Source organism: Pelobates fuscus, chromosome 10, assembly GCF_036172605.1.
Source record: "Pelobates fuscus isolate aPelFus1 chromosome 10, aPelFus1.pri, whole genome shotgun sequence".
Classification (NCBI taxonomy): Eukaryota; Metazoa; Chordata; class Amphibia; order Anura; family Pelobatidae; genus Pelobates; species Pelobates fuscus.
Genome location: NC_086326.1, coordinates 12,564,862 through 12,590,500, shown reverse-complemented (window position 1 = coordinate 12,590,500; position 25,639 = coordinate 12,564,862). Strand labels below are relative to the sequence as shown.

The following is a 25,639-nucleotide window of genomic DNA, read 5'->3' as shown; positions in this document are numbered from 1 at the left end:
TCATATGATCACTCTCTGTTCCTCACACATGATATTTATGACCCTCTGTGAGAACGGTGTCTATTTTCTATCAGACCTGTACCTTATCTGCACTCATGTCGCTTTAACCCTTGTATCACAACTCAACTTTGAATTCTATGCGTTATCTTTGCTCAGAAATGCTTTAGACTTGAGAAAGGGAGGTTCTCCAGAAAGCCTGTAATTACAAAATTATGTTAGTCCAATAATAAAAAAGGTATTACAAGATACAAATTTGATCTGTTTCATACATCTTCATCACTGGACTAATACGGCTGCAATCTCTACTTGAACAATATATATATTTGTGTGTGTATATGTACAAACCACAAAGTTGTTTTATAATTAAACACATTATAATACTAATACAGCATTAGGCATGTGCATGGGGAAAATTATTGGTTCGGTTCGGCATTCCAAAATTCGGGACTTTCGCCTTCGACACTTCGACACTTCAACAACTTCGACAACTTCGACACTTCGGCAACTTCGGCATTTCTCTTGCAGCCACGGTATTAGGGAGTTATCTACCAAAAGGCTGAAAGACCTAAATTGGTCTTTCAGACAAATTTACTAATACTAAGTAAAAATGACTTAGTATTAGTAAATGTTGCCCCTACTCGCTATACCGCGAGTAGGGGCATGTCTAGTTAACAGTGAGCAGCCTGTGGCTCACTGTTAAAAAAAAAATAAAAATAGGGTACCCCTCCTGGGGGTGGGGGCCGGGGGAGGACAATAGGTTCCCCCATTGGTATTTAGGGCCCCCACCCACCGCTCAGGGGTGGGGGCCAGGGGGGAGGACATTAGGCCCCCCCTTATTAGTATTTAGGGCTCCCACCCACTGCTCAGGGGTGGGGGCCAGGGGGGAGGACATTAGGTCCCCCCCTTATTAATATTTAGTGCCCCCACCCACCGCTCAGGGGTGGGGGCCGGGGGGGCAATAGGTTGCAGGTGTGGGCTTGGGAGGGGGGAGGACTTTTTTTTTTTTTTAACCTTGAGCAGCCACAGGCTTAATAGTCATACCCCTACTTGCGGTATAGCGAGTAGGGGCATAATTTACTAATACTAAGTAATCTTTACTTAGTATATAAGAAAAAAACAAATTAGCTAATATAGCTTTAAAAAGCAACATGAGCTAAAAAAATAGTTTAATGCTTTTCTAAGCTAGATTAGCTAATTTGTGTTTTTTTTTTTTTTCTTATATTTTATGTTGAGTGAGATACACTCTTGGTGATAGCACGTTTCTACTTTTGGGGTTACGCTATAGTACATTTTCTATATAAATCTTTACTTAGTATTAGTAAATTTGGCTGAAAGACCAATTTAGGCAATACTGTGCTTCGGAACTTTGGCACTTTGACACTTCGACACTTCAGAAATTTGGTAACTTCGGAACCTGGCACTTCGGCAATTCGGCCCTTCGGAAGTACCCGAATGTACGAATTGCCCGAAATTCGTCCGAATTCATATTCGGACCGAAACTAATTGCACATGTCTATACAGCATTAGTGTTGACAACTCCAATAACCTTATGATGTCATCTAGACATTAAACACTATGTTTTATGGAAAAAGAAAAGATGCAAAACAATCACCAAAATGTGGATTTGTGGAATATTCTACAATTGTAGAATATAGTCGAAATCGTGCAATTTACCTATCTCACAGTAATGTAATTTATCTTTCATGTCTACAATTATTCCAGTGTTCTATTTCTCTCATTTCAGGTATCTGTTGGCTTCTCTCCAGATGAAGTCCTCCCTGGATCAGATGTTTCCTTACAGATTCAGGCAGAAGCTGGGTCCCTCTGTGGCCTTAGGGTTGTGGATCAGAGCGTGGTGTTAATGAAACCTGAAAGAGAGCTGACAGCTGATAAAGTGAGATATTCAAGGATAAATACTGAATTGTAGTCAATGTTAAGCATTGAAATGCACGACTGTGAACATCCTGCATAGCTGTCATCACCATTGTCTCTGCCTGAATATCCTGCATGTGATATCTGTGATTTATTTTATTTATCTTGCTCTTATTCTCTAATCTAGTGCAATTTCTTTATCTTATATGTTTCTCTCATGCTTTACTGCTTAAATACATTCCTCTCTGTACTTTCTGTCAATGTCTTAAAACATTACGTATCACTGAATATTGATAGAGTTCTCCTTTGTTGGGAGAGTTTTGTGCACACAAGCAACTCAAACACTAAAGACATATACGCATATATAGAGTCTGAAAAACAGGTGCTAGTATTGCATTGTTTAGGGTCTGAAGATATTTAAAGAGACATTGACATTATATTAGATGGGCAGTCAAATTATTTCTAGAATTCACCTTGCTGCTTTCAGCTAAAGGCATATATCTCTAATGAAAACAGGTAACAGTAGTCTATAACAATAAGAACCAGACCAAATGGTCTAAATGAAGATACAACAACACGTAGGCCTATGCGGATAATAAAAAAGTAGAGTAAAAAGTCTCACTAAGACAACAGAATAAAATAGGGGTGTAATCCTCAGGAGTTGATCCGTCCGGACAATAAAATATAAAAATGAAATAAAAGTCATATAAAAGTCTCACTAATATATCGGGATATGGTGGGGGTGCAATCTTCAGTAGTTGATCCGTCCGGATGGTAAAAATATATGTATATGTGGAGAGACAAAGAGGAAAAACGACAAACAGCCGATAGTATAATATAGCCAATGGTAAAATATATAAAATGAAGGTTATAAACTCACATTTGGGAGAGCTCTAACCAGCTCTGGAGTAAAGGGCGTTTAGCGGTATAATCCCCGCTAGAGGATATAGTTTATCCGGTCTGATTTTTCAATCCTCCAGGATATATAAAAAACAGCAATAGTTCTCTCAATATATAAATAATGAGTTATAAAATATAGATATAAAATATACTCACAAATATAGAGCAGAAGGTACTTCTCTATTAACAGTGTTGGTGGAATAATCCCCACCTCAGATTGCTTGAGTACAGGATACAATAAAAATGCCAGGGAGAGTAAAAATAAAACATGTATATAAAATACAATAAAAAGAGAATTAGTACAGGAAAAAACTAACCAGAAAACTTTTATTGCTAAAATACACAATTTAAAAAACATTAATGCGTTTCACCTTACAAGGCTTCTTCAAAATGGTATAAGACTTCATACCTGGCATAGAGTGTTTTAGATAAGGATATGTAAATTTAGAATTGGCGCCAAACATTGGATCAGCCAAAAGAGAAACTGATAGTAAAAAACGTAGTGTGACATGTTAAAAACAAAAATAAAACCTATATGGCTTAATAAAGTAGACAGATGTGAACATAATTATATAAATACACATTTAAAATGAAACTTGTAAATTAAGATATTGATGAAAACGTGGCATTACGTGACCAGCATTTATATGGCGCTAAGATCCTTGGGAAATGTAGTTGTGCGTTTGAACGCTAGCCGGCGTGAGCGTGGCATATTCGGGGCGTATTCGGGCATCATATAAGGGGAGGGGTTAGATGAGAGGGAGCTGCAGCGAGCGATATGCTCTAGCCGCTTACAGTGAAGGACATCAGTGAAGGGGAGGGGAGGGAAGGGGTTGGGATGGAGGTAGGATGCGGCAAGCATCATGATTATGCCGCACTGGGTGAGGATGATAGGTGGCGGCACAGAATGAATGTGCTGTCAAAGTAAACAGGAACAGCCATATTGGGAGGGGAATATAGATACTGTTGCCATATTGCGAGGGAAAAATAACAAATGGTGAGACAAAAAGGTGTATAGGGGGAAAGGGTAATAGGTAGAGTTGAGCAGACACCTGGATGTTCGGGTCCGGCGGGTTCGGACGAACTTTGAAAAAAAGTCCGGGTTCAGGCTCGAACTTGACCCCGAACCCGAAACTCATTGAAGTCAATGGGGACCCAAACTTTTGACCACAAAAATGGCTCTAAAGAACTCCTGGAAAGAGCTAGAGAGCTGCAAAAGCAAGTAAAATGGGGGTAAGAGTAGGACAAGTGCTCTGCAAACAAATGTGGATAGGGAAATCACTTAAAATAACATAACAATTAAAAATACAGCTGAGCCATAAAATAGCACTAGATGGAATCTTTGATTTTAGCTTTGGAAGAACATAAATCAAAATCTAAAGCATGGCTGTCAGAAAGATCACCAGAATTATCCATTTGAGAGAGGGTTGGAGTGCAGGGTATTCTCTTTCATTGTTCAAACTGAGCTCAAATCCTGATGCATGAAGAAAAGGCCTCACAAGCCTCGGCCATTGTGTACATAGTTTATACTACGTGACCCTTAGGTTGAGGAGGCGGTGACCGTGGTGGTATAGGTGGAAACGGTGGTGGAGGAGGAGGATGAGGTAGCCAACACTGTTTTTTTATATATATATATATATATATATATATATATATATATATATACTGTCCAATGCTTGCACTCCAGTAAAATAATAGTTATGGCCCGGTGCTTGTCAGCAATAATTATAAATATCAAGTAGGAAAAAGCACTCCAGGGACTTCATTCAAATGGTGAAAAAAAAATAGACTTAGCTTTATTCGGCAACTGCCATGATTCTGTTCCGCAGAGTAGCTGTTGACATTATAGTTGCGCAGGCACTTTGTTGACTCTAGAGAACCTTGGGCCAATCGCACATCCCCGTGATGGCGACTTTGCATTTGAATGTCATCCATATCAACTTTCAATGCCAGTTTCTGCGCCTACCATGGTGACCACGGGTAACTGGGAATCAGGGTTCCATTGCATACAGGGACCCTGAGAAACGGCTACCACATGCAAGGAAGGCAGCAGGCACGCAAATGACCAACTCCCGACGCGAGAACGTAGTGACGACAAATAACAATACAGGACTCTTTAGAGGCCCTGTAAATGTAATGAGTGTACTTGAAATCCTTTAACTTTGATCAATTGGAGGGAAGTCTGGTGCAGAGTCACTGACCCATGCGTGCTGCAGCTGAAACTCCACTATCGCCTGCTGCTGCTCGCACAGTCTCATGAGGCGGTGAGCGGGAAGGCAGAAGTTACGCTGCAGTGAATGTCACATCTTGTTCCGAGTTGCGGATCAGTATGGTGATGGCTTCTGGTATTATGTACTCTTTTTACTGAAGCTGCATCAGGGTCCTGCTCAACACCAGGGGGCGTGCGGTTACCCTGCACCAGACCCTGCTAATCCATTCCACACTGTGACTCCTAACTTCAACATCAGGCATACTGGGTCCCGGTCGTCCGACCGCCGCCCAGACAGTGTCTGGGTCCTGGTCACCGGATTGCCCACGTCACTGTGAAACTACGAATGGATCGTTAAATCTGGTACGAACTTTGCAGTTCGGGTTCGCTCAACTCTATTATGGATCCTTTGATCGTTACATGTATTACTTGGATAACTGGTAATTCTTGAGCTAATACATGCCGACGAGCGCTAGAGGACGGCCGCTCCGCTTTTGCACCCAATGCTGGTGCCTCTCTTCCTCCAAACTGCACACGTCACTCGCATAACCTTGATTCCATGTGGGGTCTAGGACCTCATCATCCTTCACATCATCCTCAACCCTGCCCTCCTTGCCGGTATGCACACTGCAGAAAGCCACAGCAGTCGGCACCTGTGTTTTTCCAGCATGTAAAGTCTGCAAAGGACATATGGAAATTGTTTTAGAATTGTATCCAGGCAACAGTTTTCCCTATAAACTGGCCTCTCAGTTTGACTTGTGAGGGTATTGCCCCAGAATTATAATAGTGTTTAAGTACCTCTTAGCTATTGATAACTGGTTTAACCCCTTAAGGACCAAACTTCTGGAATAAAAAGGAATCATGACATGTCACACATGCCATGTGTCCTTAAGGGGTTAAATATAGCAGTTTGTTATCTGGTAGTTTCTAGTGTAGAATATAACAATCTGTTTTCCATCACTGAGATCTGTGTAACAAGTGTTGTATGTGTGAAACAATATTACAAGTTACCGATGTAGTAAATTTGAATCAAAGTTCCATTTGCAAATAAAATTCTCGCCCATCTTCTGTGGGTTATTGCATTTTTAAAATGTAGATTTATTGTATCACACTAGCCATGCACAGGTAGATTGTCTGGCACGTTGTTTTGGTGTTTGGTTTTTAACTTTGTAGTTGTGTCTTTACACAATATAGAAATATATATGAAGCGATCACAATAACACTTATTTTTCCCTTTTTAAAAAAAAAAAAAAATTAGGCTACGCAAAAATTGGTAATTCACAATATGACATCCGAAAAGCACATGAGAGGGTGCTGTATGATTTAAAAAAAAAAAAAACACACTACATGAAGGTCCTGTTCACTGGTGTGTAGTCATGAATGTAACCAGTAAAACTGTTTTTACAGCCACTGGTTGGCCCATACATATTTTAAAACTTGTTTAATTTTGGTGTAGCATGATTTGTAGATATGAAGAGCACGCCCCAAAATTGACTATTTAGCAGATTAGCACCCAGAAAATAAGAATGTCAACCACTGCGCTGTAAGCACACTATTAGACGCTTCTATTTGACTCTCAGATATGAAGTGCACACCCCAAATATGCTATTTAGCACCAAAAAATATGTTTTTTAAAAAATTGACATTTTAAAACTCCAATGTAAGCAGCAGATTAGCAGCAAAACAATTAGAATGTTTACAACTGGGCAGTAAGCACACTATTAGACGCTTCTATTTGACTCTCAGATATGAAGTGCATGCCACTAATGTACTATCCCACTAATGTACTATTTAGCACCAAAAAAAATTTACTTTTTAAAACTCCAATGTAACCACAGTATTTGAAGCTTCTATTTGACTCTCCGATATTAAGTGCACCCCACTAATGTACTAGTTTGCAGAATTCTTTCCTAAGCTGTCCCTATCCGCGGCAACATCCTCTCCATACACTAATAAGACTTCATGTTCGTGCAGCGCTACGCGACTCCAGCTTATATATAGAGGCTGGGTCACATGCTGCACTGGCCAATCACAGCCATGCCATTAGTAGGCGTGGCTGTGATGGCTTCTAAGGGCACATGAGTCAAACGCTTGTTGATTGGCTGCCCTGCAGCCTTTCAAAACGCGCCATTAAATTGCCGAACACCGAACTTCAACCCGAACGTACAGTGATATGTCCGTGTTCGGGTCCAGGGTCCAAAAAACCTAGTGTTCGGTACGAATCTGAACTTTACAGTTCGTGTTCACTCAACTCTAGTAATAGGGCATCATTTGTACATACACAGGATTTAAAGGAACATATACAATATATGAAAATTGGTAACATTGGTTTTCTTATAACAGTATATTTATTATAATAAAATATGCATCAAATAAATTGAAATACAACATAAAATATAAAGTATAAAACATAAATCAGTATGAAAGTATGGTAATATTGGTATCTATCTATATAGTTACAAGAAATTGAACAGGTCTGAGTCTGCATTTAAACCATGGGGTGTTTCTTCAGGCCTCACTTCACATTCAACCCAGTGAAGACTGCATTTTTTTCTCCCCACTTCCCACCTTCCCACCCCGGCTCCTTATAAATATATAGCATGCGGATTTTCACTCAATTACCTCTTCATTCCCTTTGTATTTTACCAATAGCTGCTTCTCTGTTAACTCTTTCAGCCATCACCTCCAAACTTCCCCTGCTACCTCTTGTCTCAAATCCCCATGGTATCCTTTAGATTGTAAGCTCACGGGCCATCTAGCCAAGCACTTTGTATAAAAGAGCTCCAATGGCTAGATATCAGCTTACGGGCAGGGCTCTCTCTACCTCTCGTATTTGTCTGTGTATATTGTACGTCCCCCACTGATTGTACAGCGCTGCGGAATATGTTGGCGCTTTATAAATAGCAATAATAATAATAATAATAATAATAATAAGAGTCTGTAACTTTTAGACCCATTCCATTTCTGTTTTTCCTAAAACATTTTTATATCACCTCCCCTCCAAGGTAAAATATATTTTTTAATCGCCATACATTTTGACATTTTAGTATCTTTGTTATGATTAATAAAATGTTTGGATACAGAGTGATTTAAGTATCCATTTTTAATATTTCTGCAATGTTCGCTCAATCTAGTTTTTTAGCACCTTGTGGTCATTCCAACATACTGGAAGCTACATGGGCATTCAAGCAGATACATTACATTTTTCATATTGCAGTTAATAAATTCTTTAATATTGTAGGTCATTTTAGTCCTATTTGAAGTAAATTATGTGGTTTTGGCCGGTACAGTAGAATCAGTGGTTTTGCATACAATACATGATTTATTTGGTAAAATTCGTTGTTAAAATTGATCTAAAATTAGGAGCTCCTCTAAAATGTATATTAGGCATTTCAGGTATAATTTGGCTAAGTTTGTCATCATGTCTTAAGATGTGCCAATGTTTTTTTAATAATCTTTTTAATTTCACCACTTTTGTTATTATAATCAAAAGCAATATCATCCCCACCCTGAGCGGTATAATCATGAAGTTCGCCGCATCCTACCTCCCTCTCAACCCCTCTCCTTCACTGACGTCCTTCACTGTATGCGGCTAGAGCATATCGCTCGCTGCAACTCCCTCTCATCTAATCCCTCCCCTCATATGATGCCCAAACATGCCCCCTCACATCGGCTAGCATTCAAACGCATGACTACATTTCCCAAGGAGCTTAGCTCCAAATAAATGTCGGTCACGTGATGCCGCGTTTTCATCAATATCTTAATATACAAGCTTTGTTTTAAATGTGTATTTTTATCATTATGTTCACATCTGTCTACTTTATTAAGCCATATAGGTTTTATTTGTTTTTAACATGTCACACTACGTTTTTTTACTATCAGTTTCTCTTTTGGCTGATCCAATGTTTGGCGCCAATTTTAAATTTACCTATCCTTATATAAAACTCTCTATGCCAGGTATGAAGTCTTATACCATTTTGAAGAAGCCTTGTAAGGTGAAATGTGTTAATGGTTTTTAAATAAGTTTTCTGGTTACTTTTTTCCTGTACCAATTCTCCTTTATTGTATTTTATATACACGTTTTATTTTTACTCTCCCTGGCATTTTTATTGTATCCTGTACTCAAGCAATCCGAGGTGGGGATTATTCCAACAACGCTGTGTTAATAGAGAAGTACCTTCTGCTCTATATTTATTGAGTATATTTTATATCTAAATTTTATAACTCATTCTTTATATATTGAGAGAACTATTGCTGTTTTTATATATCCTGGAGGATTAAAAAATCAGACCGGATAAACGGATGCACCTCTCCACTATATCCTCTAGCGGGGATTATACAGCTAAACGCCCTTCACTCCAGAGCTGGTTACACCTCTCCCAAATGTAAGTTTATTACCTTCATTTTATCTATTTTACCATTAGATCCTGGCTATATTACACTATCGGCTGTTTCTCTTGTTTCCCCTTTGTCTCTCCACATAAACGGATATTTTAGGATTGCACTTTTTAGGATATTTTAGGACTTTTATATGACTTTTATTTGACTTTTTATATTTTATTATCCGGCTGGATCAACTCCTGAGGATTAAACCCCTATTTTATTATTTTGCCTTAGTGAGACTTTTCAGTCTCTACTGTTTTATTATCTGCATAGGCCTACTTGTTGTTGTATCTTCATTTAGACCATTTGGTCTGGTCCTTATTGTTATAGACTACTGTTACCAGCCCCAGGCGCAGCCCTTACCTCATTCACATCTTTTATATATCTCTAATGAATCAAGAAAGGGAATTCTTGTTAACCATTACACCCTTATTAATTCTTATTAGGGCACCCGTGGGGTGGGTGGCAACACTGTAACATGGCTTATGTTAGGTGTTTGTATTTGCTTTTTTATTATATAGCCATGATACAGTACTGCCACCCACCCCATGTGTGCCCTACTAAGGGTTAATAAGTGTATAAGGGTTCTTAAGAATATCCTTTTTTGTCCCATTAGAGATACTTGTGTTTTAGCTGGAAGAACCAAGAATTGTTAGTGTAGCAGCATGAGGTTTACCTTTAAAGGGCAGGTGAGCTTACACTCGAATAGCCATTAGAGTGATCCTAGAAAAGTTATATAAATGTGCAAAGGGATTTGGGATAGTACGCAGCTAACTCTCTTTGGTTTTTGTTTTAAGTTACTATTATTAAACAAAGTTAAAAAAAACATACACTTAATGTATTCGGATTAGTCCACTAGATAAGCTAATGCCTTAGGGAAAGAGGTCATAGTTAAGTACATTAGGATTTTTAAGGTAGAAAATGACCTTATAAGTGAGCAGGCTTGTTTATGATCAGTTCGACTCTTAATTTTTATTACTATTATAAGGTAAAGATAGACTCTAGCCCCAGAAATTCACCATGACCTCTGACTTGTTAGGCTTTGCCCACTTCACCTCATGCACTCACCCAATGACCCTATGTAGAGGAAGACATAGTTTAGCTGGGGGATGGTTTTGCCAATCCAAAAGTGTTACTATTTTAAAAATTCCTTCAATTTCTTTCTTCATTTTAATATGGTGGCTAAAATTCAGCCTAATCTGCACTGTCTTTTATTAAAAAAAAAAAATCCATTTCAGTCTGTAGCCCATTTTATTGCAGGGACGTGGGCATTTAAATATTTGATCTCTGATACTGACAAGGAGCTATTTAGTTAAATGGCTGTTTGTATTGCAATAATCAAGTGGGGCAGTTTGAGTCTCCTATGTCTTATGAGGGATCTCTGATATCTGATAAATTTGAAATGCTCACAATTTGAGTCTTTTCCATCCTCTGAAATAAAGACATTAAACATATATCAAACAGAGTTCTTGAAACCTTCCCATCTTTCATTTCACCTTGCTTTTATTCCTTTCAAAGGTCCACTCTTTATTCCCTGTCAATGACTTTGGTGGTTATGATCATCGAGTAGGAGAACGTGAAACTTCCTGTGGAAGATCATACTCCCATAGATATTTTTCACGATCACGCACCAATTACATAGATGTCTACAGCTTATTTAAGGCAAGTATGTCCCGTTTAAAAGCTTAGAAGTTTTATTTATTATGTTTTTCCTTTTTTTTTTTTAAATAGAATTATATATATTCAGTTGTTAAAAAATGATCAATTTAGCATAATATTTTTCTAATGAATTCCCATTATGACCTATAGCATTCACTGAAGGTACCTTCAATAAAGGATAAAACACAATACTAACATACAACAAACAGACAATGTTTAACTGTTTAATGCTTTACTTTTTGGTTGTCAGCAAATTTAGTTACATTATTTACAACAGTTGCCATAGATCTGTAATACGAAATAGAAAAACAATATGGCGTGAAGTGTTGGAATCCGACTGCATACATTTTTAAGAGCTTTGAGCAGAACAAATATAGTTGATTCAATGCCTTCATGGCACCGATATTCTCAGTCTTGTCCAGTTGGTCCAGCATCTTGTAAGTTAAGAATTCATATGTTTTATTTAATGTTAAAGTAGAGATTACATGTTTCATAGGGGGAGGAGAAACTTGTTCCAGTGTTCAGACCATATGTAATTTCACAAACAGTGAAATTGGCTTGATAAAACTTCATTGGAGTCAAAATGTTGCATTTCTAATTCAAATAAATCTGCTTTAGATCTTCATTGGATTAACCATTTAGTGCTCAGACATTAGTTTTTTTGACAAAAAAAGGAACACACTCCACCAGATATATATAGTGTGACGGACCGCCTGGCACCCAACAGGGTACCCCCGTCAATCACTGCTTCCTAGTACTTGCGAGCACCATAAGCATTGTAATGGAACACCATAACCACCATAGATTCCAAGAACCGCTGCAGCTTGGTTGGGGTCTCGCCGTCCTTCACCCACCGTGGACCAAAGACCAGGATCCAGCTTCCAGACCTCTCCTAGTCCAGAGAGTGTAGCAGGAACAGCTCTTATAACAGCTAGTGATTATACTCAGGGGAGTATTGTGATATAGCAATCCCCAGAGTGTATGTAGTTCTCCAATCCCCCAAACATGAGCCAAGACTTCATGCTGGGCTACAGCATTCTGTTTAATGGAAGCCACAGCTGGCCTTTTATGCAAGTCCCCAAGCAAGGTGTATGCCCACATTGACCTTGTTGGGAACAGGGACACAAACTTAACCAATAACAACAAGGTTACAAAGTGTGACACTCCCAATACAAACATACAATTCCTCCTCTCTGCCAGGGAGATAATTGAGGCAGATACTGAATTAACCCAATTATCTCCAGGCAGAAAAAAACACATAATTTAAAAACACATAAAATCCCCACAATTGTTATATCTCCTGATAGCCCTGATCTGGGTGACCAACATATCCAAAAATCACCCAGATCAGTTCAGGGGTTCAGGAAATCTATGGAAGTCCCATTTTTACCGACCGCATGCATGGTTTCATGCCCAAACAGTTCCAGAGAATCAGGCTGTGCGGACGGTCTACTTCGAAGATTCGAAATACCGTTTGAAATACCGAATATAGCAGTTTGTGGATAATGTCATTATGTGTCTCTTGTTCGTGGCTTTCTTTTTACCAAACGCCATTCGACTCCCGTTCGAATAGCCAAACCTCCATGGAAAGTAAAAGTTTAGCGGTGTTCGTGCCATCAAGTGTCCGATTTGAGTTCCATGCACTTGACCATCAAACACCGCTGGATGCGTTCGACTAAACAAGATGGCAGCCGCCACGTGTTCGAATGGCACTTTGAATGGCTTCTGAAGTTTGGGAGTTCGAAGTGCCACTTTGAAAGTTCAAAGTGTGGCCATACAAGTTTAAAAAGGGCCCACACAGTGGTTCTAACTAGGATTTGTAACAGGGGCCTTAGTCACAGGGTAGGAGGCTGGCAAACAGGCCCCTCCAAAAGACAGTGACGAGGTGACTTTTGTCACATATAGAATAAAGCCAAATAAATGCAAAAATAAACCAGACACCAGTGTAAAATCACACTAAAAACTACATACCCAATGTGGGATTCTTCTCACAGCTTAGGTAGAAGTTATAGAAAAAAGAAAATTGAAAAACATAGTATAATACTGTTTAATACATTCAGAAAAAGATGAAAACATATATGATAAACTCAGAAAAGGAGTGGCACGTATAAGATATATGTGCACATGCACTTTGCAATGGAATCCAGCAAAGTCCCAATTTGTGGAGGAGTTTCTAGAGTAGACTCCTTGGTGGTGACTCTAAGGGGATCCACTAGAAATCTCTTTTATTTGGTAGGTGCAGGGTCTGTGCAACTGGTCTTTAGGGAACTGTGCTGTTGAAAATGTGCCAATACAATTGTAGTTCAATGCAATTATCCTACTGGTTGTGCAGACTTCCTCAGGAGCCAGTTAGGTGAAGGCATCGGACGTCAAGAAACATGGCGACAGGACACTGAAGACATGTGGGTAGGAGCAGTGAGATGCACAGGAAAAATAGGATATTTAAACCGCAATAAGAAAACGCATTAAGACATACACAAGAATTGCATCGAACTATAATTGAATTGGCATATTTTCAACAGCACAGTTCCCTAAGGCCAGTTGCACTTGGCCATTCCATTAAGGCCAGCTATGTCTGAGCAAGGGGAGCAGTTTATAGCTTTGTGATTTTTAGAAAAAAAAAAATTACAAGAACAGGAGGAATTTTGGGACATCTTAGTAGATTTTAGGTCCACTGTCCTGAAGGCATTTAGAAAACAATAATGTAAATTTCTGTACATCTAATGGTTATAATTCTCCTTTGAATTGCAGGACATGCGCTTGAAAATAATTACCAGTGCGAACATTAAGAAGCCTGTAGAATGTCATCGCTTTGGTATTGCATATAGTAGAACAATGGCCCGAAAACCTGTACTAAACCGCGTTATAGGAGAAATGGATGACGTTGGTGAGCTACTTGTAGAAATCTTCTTTTTTGTATATATATATATATATATATATATATATATATATATATATATATATATATATATACAGTTGCAAGAAAAAGTATGTGAACCCTTTGGAATGATATGGATTTCTGCACAAATTGGTCATAAAATGTGATCTGATCATCATCTAAGTCACAACAATAGACAATCACAGTCTGCTTAAACTAATAACACACAAAGAATGAAATGTTGCCATGTTTTTATTGAACACACCATGTAAACATTCACAGTGCAGGTGGAAAAAGTATGTGAAACCTTGGATTTAATAACTGGTTGAACCTCCTTTGGCAGCAATAACTTCAACCAAATGTTTCCTGTAGTTGCAGATCAGATGTGCACAACAGTCAGGAGTAATTCTTGACCATTCCTCTTTACAGAACTGCTTCAGTTCAGCAATATTCTTGGGATGTCTGGTGTGAATCGCTTTCTTGAGGTCATGCCACAGCATCTCAATCGGGTTGAGGCCAGGACTCTGTTTAAGCCATTCTGTTGTTGATTTACTTCTATGCTTTCGGTCATTGTCCTGTTGCAACACCCATCTTCTGTTGAGCTTCAGCTGGTAGAGTGATGGCCTTAAGTTCTCCTGCAAAATGTCTTGATAAACTTGGGAATTCATTTTTCCTTTGCTTATAGCAATCCGTCCAGGCCCTGACGCAGCAAAGCAGCCCCAAACCATGATGCCCCCACCACCATACTTAACAGTTGGGATGAGGTTTTGATGTTGGTGTACTGTGCATCTTTTTCGCCACACATAGTGTTGTGTGTTTCTTCCAAACAACTCAACTTTGGTTTCATCTGTCCACAGAATATTTTGCCAGTACTGCTGTGGAACATCCAGGTGCTCTTGAGCAAACTGTAAACGTGCAGCAATGTTTTGTTTGGACAGCAGTGGCTTCCTCTGTGGTATCCTCCCATGAAATCCATTCTTGTTTAGTGTTTTACGTATTGTAGATTCGCTAACAGGGATGTTAGCGTTTGCCAGTGACTTTTGTAAGTCTTCAGCTGACACTCTAGGATTCTTCTTCACCTCATTGAGCAGTCTGCACTGTGCTCTTGCAGTCATCTTTACAGGACGGCCACTCCTAGGGATAGTAGCAGCGGTGCTGAACTTTCTCCATTTATAGACAATTTGTCTTACCGTGGACTGATGAACAGCAAGGCTTTTGGAGATACTTTTATAACCCTTTCCAGCTTTATGCAAGTCAACAATTCTTAATCATAGGTCTTCTTAGAGCTCTTTTGTGCGAGGCATCATTCACATCAGGCAATGCTTCTTGTGAAAAGCAAACCCAGAACTGGTGTGTGTTTTTTATAGGGCAGGGCAGCTGTAACCAACACCTCCAATCTCATCTCATTGATTGGACTCCAGTTGGCTGACATCTCACTCTAATTAGCTCTTGGAGATGTCATATGTCTAGGGGTTCACATACTTTTTCCACCTGCACTGTGAATATTTACATGGTGCGTTCAATAAAACCATGGCAACATTTCATTCTTTGTGTGTTATTAGTTTAAGCAGACTGTGATTGTCTATTGTTGTGACTTAGATGATGATCAGATCACATTTTATGACCAATTTGTGCAGAAATCCATATCATTCCAAAGGGTTCACATACTTTTTCTTGCAACTGTATATATATATATGTGTGTGTGTGTGTATGTACACATATACATATGTATATAATGCCTTGTACTCAATCAATTACATTAAATGATAGTTAAACCTATGTTCAATTTCATAGTATTTATTTGAAAAGCTTTTAAGAATAATTCATAAAGATGATAGTATTTCATCAAAGTAACACAAAATTCATCCTATATACACCAACTATATACATATATCTAGACACAGTATCCTCCTTTGTTCAATGAATAGTTCAAAGTCTGTATATCTGTACACATTAATTGGTGATCTTAAGTGCAAAAATAAAGCAAAAAGACGTGTGGGAAAATGAAAAAATAAGACAGTGAAACGATAAGAAAAAACTCTAGGAAAATCGAAAAAAAGTGTAAAAGATGAAAAAAGTTGAAAAAATATAAGAAAAAGTAAAAATAAAAAATGAAAAAAGTGAAAAAATGAAAAAATGAAATGAAAAAAAATGCAAAATGCTAAGGTCCTGATAAGTAGCAGTCCAGTATATAGTGCACTATATATTACCCACTATCTGTGGGTTGATCTCACCAATGTCGTCTATTTCTTTATGCTGTGTCCTGTAGGAAGATTCTGTAGTCTGTGTAAGATGGTCTGTATGGAGGGGATGGAACGAATTCCTGATGGTTGTTAAAGTGATCGCCACCCTAAATCCACGGGTAGCTGGTCAATCCTGTTGTAGTGAATGCAGTCAGTCGTAAGGCTCTGCTGTAGGTAGATTGAAGTCAATCGTAGGGCTTTCCTGTGAATGGGCGAAGTCAATCATAGGGCTTTTCTGTAAATGGGCTGCGCGCTCGGGACATATGAGTCCCTTCGATGGCCCCACGGTCTTATTTTTTCATTTTCCCACACGTCTTTTTGCTTTATTTTTGCACTTAAGATCACCAATTAATGTGTACAGATATACAGACTTTGAACTATTCATTGAACAAAGGAGGATACTGTGTCTAGATATATGTATATAGTTGGTGTATATAGGATGAATTTTGTGTTACTTTGATGAAATACCATCATCTTTATGAATTATTCTTAAAAGCTTTTCAAATAAATACTATGAAATTGAACATAGGTTTAACTATCATTTAATGTCATTGATTGAGTGCGGTATTCATATTTTGTTTATGATATTGATTAGGAGGTTTTTGTGGGGTTATACATCGAATACCGGCACCTAACACTTAATTGAGTGCCAGCACATATTGTTTTTTTGTATAATGCCTTGTACCCTGCACTCGCTGCTCCCTGTCTTGTATTTGCCTCTGTGCTATCTCCAGCCAATTCATATATGTCCAAAAAGAGTGCACTTGAAGGACTTGGTAATAAATAAAAAAATGTACTTTATTCTGCTTTCACAAATGTAGTATTCAAAAGGATATCAATCTTACACATATCAATTTAGCAGATTGTTATTTAACAATTAATGCAGCAAGTAAAATAGTTGTCACGTACACATCCTACATTACTTAAATGATATAGTATCCATATGTAGCAATTGAAGTATAATGCAACTAGATTTGTGGAAGAGCAAACTTAAACCCAGAAAGAGCCAAGCATAATAGTATAGAATTTAGACCAGGGATAGGCAACCTTCGACACTCCAGATGTTGTGGACTACATTCCCCATAATGCTCTTACACCCATTATGCTGACAAAGCATCATGGGAGGTGTAGTCCAAAAAATATGCAGTGCCGAAGGTTGCCTACGCCTTATCTAGACCATAAAAAGTATTCTATGGCAGGAATATTTCTATGAAAAATCAAGCAGAATAAATCCTCATGTCATAATAAAAGGGCCAAAAAATTAAGAAAACAACGTCACTTATTATGCAAAAATGGGCATTATAAAGAAACTTGAGTAATAGGAAAAACAGCAACAATGACCAATATGAAAAATCATTGCCACTAAGCTTTCTATGACCATTATGGTCATTAGAACATTTATTTTCTGGGACGAAAGCAATAGAATGGGTTCTTTTTGTAGAGACCATGCAGAAGTAGAAGTTGGAAGTCACGGTTGCCCCCTCTTAATGATGCAGGGACGTGGTCAATCCCCATGAACCGTAATTATGGTAACACCCCATTTTGCTGTTGGGCAATTCTTTACAAATTAGTGCATGTTGGTCTATGTGGACTAGGTGGTCTCTTAAATTTCTAGCCTTTCTATAACTCATAATGGGGGTATGTAGTTTCTTTTTTTAGTAAGTCCCAATTGTCCCTGATCATAGATGCCACCTCTCATGACTTCAGGTGTAAGGTCTGGGAGAAAATGAATTGTTTACCGTGTTCTGTCTTTTAGAGGATCTGTAATTGATTTAGATGCCCTACCCACCTGTGTCAAAGACAGGGGGCAGTAATAGAGGCATTAAAAACCATTGCATTACAAAGAGAGGGAATAGTAAAATGGGGTGTTTTACTATTCCCTCTCTTTGTAATGCAATTGTTTTTAATGCCTCTATTACTGCCCCCCGTCGTTGACTCAGGTGGGTAGCGCCACCACTGGTGCTTTAAATTCTGATCAATCCATTAACCGATGGGTTCCAGTAAGCCCCCAATGGCAGAGACACTATTGGGCATCCTGGAGGGTGCACTGGATCTTTATGCACCTTCAGCAATGTGTATGTTACTGGACATCTGGGGTGGGTCTCAAGTAAATATTAATATTCCTGTTCTGTTAGCTATCCTGCTTCCAAACCCCTTTGTACGGTATGTTTTATAGTGCAACTAAATTCTTGAAAGGGGTCTATCTCTATTTGTACACTTAAATATAGGACAATTTCTGTTCTATAATCTTCATATTGCATGACTACAATAGTGCCCCCTTTGAATAGCTTTCAACATGTCTCTTGATAATTTTTTTAAGGCTTCTCTTTCAGTTTTTGAGATATTAAACTTGCCAGTGTCTCTTTTTGTAAGGAGATCCATGCTATCTGTTTTGATGTTCTGACAGAAGACTTTAACCCCTTAAGGACCAAACTTCTGGAATAAAAGGGAATTATGACATGTCACACATGTCATGTGTCCTTAAGGGGTTAAAGGATGCATTGGATGAGGGAGGAGTCTTAGGGATTCCTTTTCCATATTGCTGTCAAATGTTGGTTGGGATTTGAAATAGTCTGCTAAACAAAGTTTTGCATCTGTATTGGTCTATTTCCCATTCAAACATGTCCCCCTGACATAGGTACAAATAGCAGTCCTTTGGACAATAAATTGATTTCAATGTCAGATAAAAATCTTGTTAATACATTGATAATTGGATTATCTGTTACCACTGAGACCAGTGCCTCTTCCCCTTCTCCACCCTCCTGGTGAATTATTTGCATGCAAAGAAATGGTCTGTTCCTGTGTTGTCTCTTGAACGGTTTAATCCGTTTACTGGTTCTATTGTTAGTCCCAATCCTGGCTCTAAAAAAGACACACTTGAGTCTCTGCTGGTTAATGTTTTTAATGTGGGTCTGTCTCTTGAGGGTCCACTCTGTTCAGTCTCAGACGCTGATTCACCAGAGGTAACATCCACTGTAGAAGCAAGTGGTTTTCTAATACGTGGTCTATAGAGAGATAGCTGTTCCACCGTGCTGCTGTTTCTGTTAGCATTTAGCTGGGCTGTGTGTGAAGTCACATTGCAAAGTCTGCATATTGGGCCTAGTGCAGAATGATAGACCCACACTTCTATTCTGCTATATTTATATTCAGTAACAGTGCTGCATACTCATCAATTTTAGTTTATCTTAGATAATTTTGTATTAATGTCTGCACCGTACAACATCCCAGATGAGCCAAAAAAGATGGAAAAAGTCAGACAATACTTCCCTGAGACCTGGCTATGGCAACTAAGCCTTTTAGGGTAAGAAACTGCACCGTTTTATTTATTTTGTCTACTAGATGCTGTAGTAACTCTTTATCACAGTGATGTGTTATGTCTAATTATTTTGATCTATGTCACAGAGACTCAGGCAGTGCTGAGCTCCTTGAGACAGCCCCAGACACCATCACGGACTGGCATGCAGGAGCCTTCTGCTTGGGACCCAATGGTTTTGGAATCTCCTCGGCAGCCACCCTTAGAACATTTCAGCCATTCTTTGTGGAACTCACACTTCCATACTCTGTTGTCCGTGAAGAGTCCTTCACCCTCAAAGCCACTGTCTTTAATTACCTGAAGGAGTGTATTAAGGTAATGGATGAAGGTTAATCATTTGTGTTAAAATTAAGTAGACATTATTAAACTAAAACTTTATTAGAAAGAAAATGTGTGATAAAATTCTAGAGAAATAACAAAGATGCACTTAGTATCTTGTAGTACCTTTTTTATTGGACTAACAAAATTGGAGTGACAAATGTTCAGGAGATCCCTTCTTTCTCAAGAAATGCTTTAGACTTGAGAAAGGGAGAATCTATTGAAAGCTTATTGTGAAGAACAATCTGTTTTTTCACTTTACATACTTATATTCACACAAAATGGCTTCTCTGAATCTTTGGCAGGCACCCCCAGCAAGAGCACTTTGACTGCAAATTTACCTGGCAAACCTCGGCATGCCAACCCAGGCTCGAGGGGGAACCAGCAATATGTTAATGCCGGCTGAGTGGAACTGTTTTTGCCTTAAATCTTAGTCGTGGCCAATTAAAGCTTTAACAAAGTGGCGTTTTTGCTACAGACTTGGGATCAGAGCGCTATTTTTACAGATTGGGTGCTTGGGGATGAGCTATCCAAGGATACCACATATGTGAGGGTTCTCAATGTTTAAAAAAAATTGGGGGCATATATGTTTCAGGCACCTGCATGTATGGGAGATAATTGAATTAGTGGTGTGTGTTACAATCCTCTCACAGACACAGAGAAGCCTGGGCAAGCTTAGCTATAGTTTTGCTGGAGACCCCATGCTGGGGGCCAGTGTGTGTATAAACTTGTGTTGTCCTCAATAAAGTGTTCATTATGTTCACCCTTCATCAAGACTTGGCTAATGTTTGGGTGAGTGTTATAATCACTAACTGCTTTGTGGGATCAGGATAAGGTTCTTAGCGGAGGTACCCAGAGTTACGCTTGTCAGAATTCTGCTGGTCCAATAAACAGGTATTACAAGATACTATTTTCATCTGTTATTTTCCATCTGCATCACAGGACCAATATGTCTCCATTCTCTACTTCAGTAAAAAGAGTGTCATAGATTTGACTTGCCCTATTGTAACTATTTGCAATAAATAGCAAACACTGTTTTATGATACCAACAATATAGTAGTAAGATGAAATAGTCTCATATTTTATACTAAAAAAACAAACAAACCTATAATGCAGGCTGTAATGTACATCAGAAAACAAAAGTTAATGTAATTGAAGAAACCTCATCATAAAAAAAAAACACACAGGGATAAAATGAGAAATGAAATTAGCATAGTACAAAATAAATGATGACACTTTTCATTAAACAGTAAATTCACAGCTTAATAGAGATGTCCCGAATAGTTCGCCAGCGAATAGTTCCCGGTGAACATAGCTTGTTCGCCACGGCGGGCGAACATATGCAATGTTTGGTCGGCCCCTATTCATCATCATTGAGTAAACTTTGACCCTGTACCTCACAGTAAGCAGACACATTCCAGCCAATCAGCAGCAGGCCCTCCCTAGCAGACCCTCCCACCTCCTGGACAGCATCCATTTTAGATTCATTCAGAAGCTGCATTCATTTTTTTTTTAATTCTTTATTTTTAAAGTGCAGTGAACATTCACATAGTGACAATGACATATGGTGCAATGCAAAACGTTGGAATACAGACTTATGAAACAAAATACAGAGTTATGAAACAAAATGTCAAGAGGAACTGCACATTTTTAAAATATAAAACAATCATGCTAGGTAAACTTGTCTTGATATAAGTGAAAAGCATGGCATAGGGAAATCGTCAGACATGTTGAGAATGTTCGTAAGTTTGAATACACATGCTTGAACTGAAGAGGGGTAAGGGGATTAACACCACCAGTTATAGATCAACATGTGTGAATCAGAATATCAAAACTAGAAATAAGTAGACTAAATAACCACTTAGTGAGTGCTGTTAAATGCTAGACAACTGACTACACCTCATAACAAGGGCATTTTAGATTCTCAGCAGCAGAGATGTTTTAGCCAATTCCTCTGACATGCTTCAGAGAGTGGTCGTCTCTACTCGCATACATGTGCCGCTTAGTAGTGCTTCCACCGCCTGCCGGATGCACCAGAGGATCGCTCAGACCACGAGGGTCAGCAGGTCGGCGCATCAGCACCCTTGCTCCCCGAGCCCAGTCCACTGTGCAAGAAGATGCCTGGTCACCCCCCAGCCCTCCAGCTTCAGTATAAGTAACCTGTGAGGTATGGGATCGGTCCTGTTCAGTCGTGGGCGGCTGGTTGGCGTGCCATCCCTCCTGGCTCTCTGTTCCAAAGGAGAGCACAATGCTGGGGCACCTCTGGAGATCTCTTCCATCCTAGGTGAGGTGAGTAGCAAAGCCCTCTGCCGTGATTCAATCCGATTCCAGAAGGCTGCACAGAGAGCATCAAAGGCTGCATGGAACTTAGCTTCCCAGTGTGGACTTGATTGCTCTGTCGGAGTGGCGGCCATCTTAGCTGTGACACGATGGCTCATTTTGTCAGGGTGAGTAGGGGCCATTTAGCCTTGTGGGTTACGTTAGAATTTCCCTGGTGGGGACCGGGATAACCCCCACTGGTCCAGAGGGGGGGGGAAATGGGACTGTAGATATGAGGTGCAGACACGATGAGATCTCCAGGCCGGGAGATCGGCCGCTTCTCCCTGCCACAGAACCCCAAGAGTGCGTAGTCATAGGCTGCTACAAACTTGATCGGGTAAGCTCCCTGGTGTTCAGGAACAGGTAAGTGTTCAGTGAGCAACCTCCAAAGGTATTATTCCCTCTGTGGGTATCACTTTGCAGGCTGTATGCAGGGAGCTCACTTCATGCACGTCCGTCCGCCATGCTGGCGAGGCCCTGCCCCCCCCCCAGAAGCTGCATTCTTAGTGAGAGGAGGGACAGTGTAGCTGCTGCTGATTTAATAGGGAAATGGATAGCTAGGCTAGTGTATTCAGTGTCCACTACAGTCCTGAAGGACTCATCTGATCTCTGCTGTAAGGACAGCACCCCAAAAAGCCCTTTTTAGGGCTAGAACATCAGTCTGCTTTTTTTTTTCCTGTGTAATCTAATTGCAGTTGCCTGCCTGCCAGCGTGTGTCAGGCTCACAGCGTATGCTGTGCCCACTTGCCCAGTGTCACCACTCATATCTGGTGTCACAATAGCTTGCATTTAAAAAGAAAAAAACTTTTTTGACTGTAATTAGAGATGTCGCGAACATAAAATGTTCCGTTCGCGAATGGTGAACGCGAATTTCCGCAAATGTTGTGAACCGCCATAGACTTCAATCGGCAAGCGAATTTTAAAACCCACAGGGACTCTTTCTGGCCACAATAGTGATGGAAAAGTTGTTTTCTCCCATGGAAAATTACAGTTGATGCAAAGTCTGGTTTTAATCCATAAAGGGCATAAATCACCTAACATTCCTAAATTGTTTGGAATAACATGCTTTAAAACATCAGGTATGATGTTGTATCAATCAGGTAGTGTAAGGGTTATGCCTGCTTCACAGTGACAGACCAAACTCCCCGTTTAATGCACCGCAAACAACCGCAAATAGTCCATTTGCACAACCGCAAACTCCCCATTTGCACAAGGTTGGATACCAAGCTAGCCATGTCCCGTTCCTTGTCCTCACTGATGTCATTCAAGGTCTCTTCCTCCACCCAGCCACGTACAACACCAAGGGTCCCCAAAAGGTGACAACAAGCCCCCTGGGACGCCTGCTGTGTTTGGTCTTCCACCTCCTCAAAGCCACCTTCCTCCTCTTACTCCTCTTCTTCAGACTCGTCTCTCTGCGCTGCCTTTCTCTGCATTATTATAAGGTGTGTTAAGTAGTACTATCCCTATCAGTTTAATCCCTGTTACATCCCCTATCAGGGGACGTGTATATGGCATCGATTTTAGGAACCGGGAGATGGAAAAAGATGCTTGGTCGGTCCTCCTACTTCAAATTTGGGGCACTGCGCGTGCAATGTAATGTGCCACCAGATAGGAGTGGTGTGTTAAGTAGTACTATTCTTATCAGTTTAATCCCTGTTACGTCCCCCTCATCAGGCCTTTTTTAGTCGAATGTATTGCCCACTGTCAGTCCCTTTGGGATCCATCCCTCATTCATCTTAATAAAGGTGAGGTAATCTAGACTTTTTTGACCTAGGCAACTCAGCAAAGGAAGCAGCAGCGGGTACAACATCATCATCATCATCACACCATATGTCCATGTGTGTAATGCTGCCTGACTGAGACATATCCCTGTTATCTACATCCTCTGGCAATAATGGTTGCGCATCACTCATTTCTTCCAACTGATGTGTAAATAACTCCTCTGACAGATCAAGTGAAGCGGCTGTGGTGCTAGTGTTGGTGGTGGCGGCAGGCGGGCGAGTGGTAACTTGAGAGGTGCCCGAAGCTAAGCTGGAGGAGGATGGTACGTCAAGGTTCCGAGCGGAAGCTGTAGAAGATTGGGTGTCCTGTGTTAGCCAGTCAACTATGTCCTCGGAACTTTTCGAGTTCAGGGTACGTGGCCTCTGAACACTGGGCATTATTCTAGAGCCAAAGGTAATCACAGCACCACGACCACGACGGCCCCTGCGGGGTGGCCTGCCTCTACCTGTAATTTTTTTTTCGATTAGTGGTACTATGCGTGCAAGCTACTGTGACAACAGATATGAGTGCCGCTGTGCGCTGGCAGAAGTTGGCAGAGTAGACGCTGTAGGCCTGACACACACGCTTGCAGACAACTAACTGCTATTCAATCTATTACAGTCAAATTTTTAATTTTTTTTTAAAATGTACACTACTGTTACACCAGATATGAGTTGCGCTGGTGTGACACTGTGCCATGGCAGGCCCTGAAACGCACACGTGTGAAGGAAACTGACTGCTATTATATTACAGTCAAAAATGTTTTTTATTTATTTTTTTAAATGCAAGCTATTGTGACACCAAATATGAGTGGTGGCACTGGGCAAGTGGGCACAGTATACACCTGACACACACGCTGGCAGGCAGGCAACTGCAATTAGATTACACAGAAAAAAAAAAGCAGACTGATGTTCTAGCCCTAAAATGGCTTTTTGGGGTGCTGTCCTTACAGCAGAGATCAGATGAGTCCTTCAGGACTGTAGTGGACACTGAATACACTAGCCTAGCTATCGATTTCCCTATTAAATCAGCAGCAGCTACACTGTCCCTCCTCTCACTAAGAATGCAGCTTCCGGGGGGCGGGGCCTAGCTGTCATGGAGGAAAGATGCACTTCGTGTGAGCTCCCTCAATATCTCACTTTAAGCAGCTATCAACAAGCGAATTTCACCCCAGAATTGGATGACCCAGCAATGTTGCTCCTACCTGACCAACCCGACATGCTTAATAGCGGTCAGCAACTTGACAGAGTCTTACTTACCTCCACGTGGCAAGTGTGGCCTGGTGCTCACCGGGCGGGAGAGGCGGCCGGTCTCCTGATCCTGGGATGTCCAGGAGCATCTACTTCCCGGCAGGAGCTCCGTTACCCCCCCCCCTCGGACCGGTGGGGGTTATCCTGGTCCACCCCTGAGAGGCTGTCTGGAGCTAATGGACGCACAGAGCACAGCCGCCCAGGCTGACATGCTTATCTGCGACTCTCCCAATATGGCGGCAGCCGCGTGTCCTCCTGGTACCAGCAAAGCATGGCAGGATATTGAGACTAAGCTGGACAGACTCTTTAATCAATTTTGGAAGCAAATAATAAGCAGGAAGCCCCAACAAGCTCCACCACAGCTAAGCGAAGCAGTCCCCATTAAAATCCACCAACGCAAAAGGCGTCGAAGACAGGACCGGAGGCACAAACAGAAATGCAGAGCCTGCCCCACGTCAAGCACTCGCTACCACAATCCCGCACCGGACATGAAGCACCACAGGGACATATCCGACCACCCGACAAAACAAGCTT

The 25,639-nt window shown here is 40.4% G+C and overlaps 1 protein-coding gene across 3 annotated transcripts in view; it reads left to right on the top strand.

Annotated features, from left to right (window-relative positions):
• Positions 1-25,639, top strand: part of LOC134575465 (alpha-2-macroglobulin-like) — a 312,276-nt gene that overhangs the window by 234,461 nt on the left and 52,176 nt on the right. For all 3 annotated transcript variants that reach the window (XM_063434760.1, XM_063434759.1, XM_063434758.1), the window contains exons 15-19: positions 1,745-1,894; positions 10,883-11,026; positions 13,775-13,910; positions 19,334-19,445; positions 19,547-19,772. In XM_063434760.1, coding sequence (XP_063290830.1) covers positions 1,745-1,894; positions 10,883-11,026; positions 13,775-13,910; positions 19,334-19,445; positions 19,547-19,772 — 768 coding nt within the window. The remainder of the gene's footprint in view (positions 1-1,744; positions 1,895-10,882; positions 11,027-13,774; positions 13,911-19,333; positions 19,446-19,546; positions 19,773-25,639) is intronic.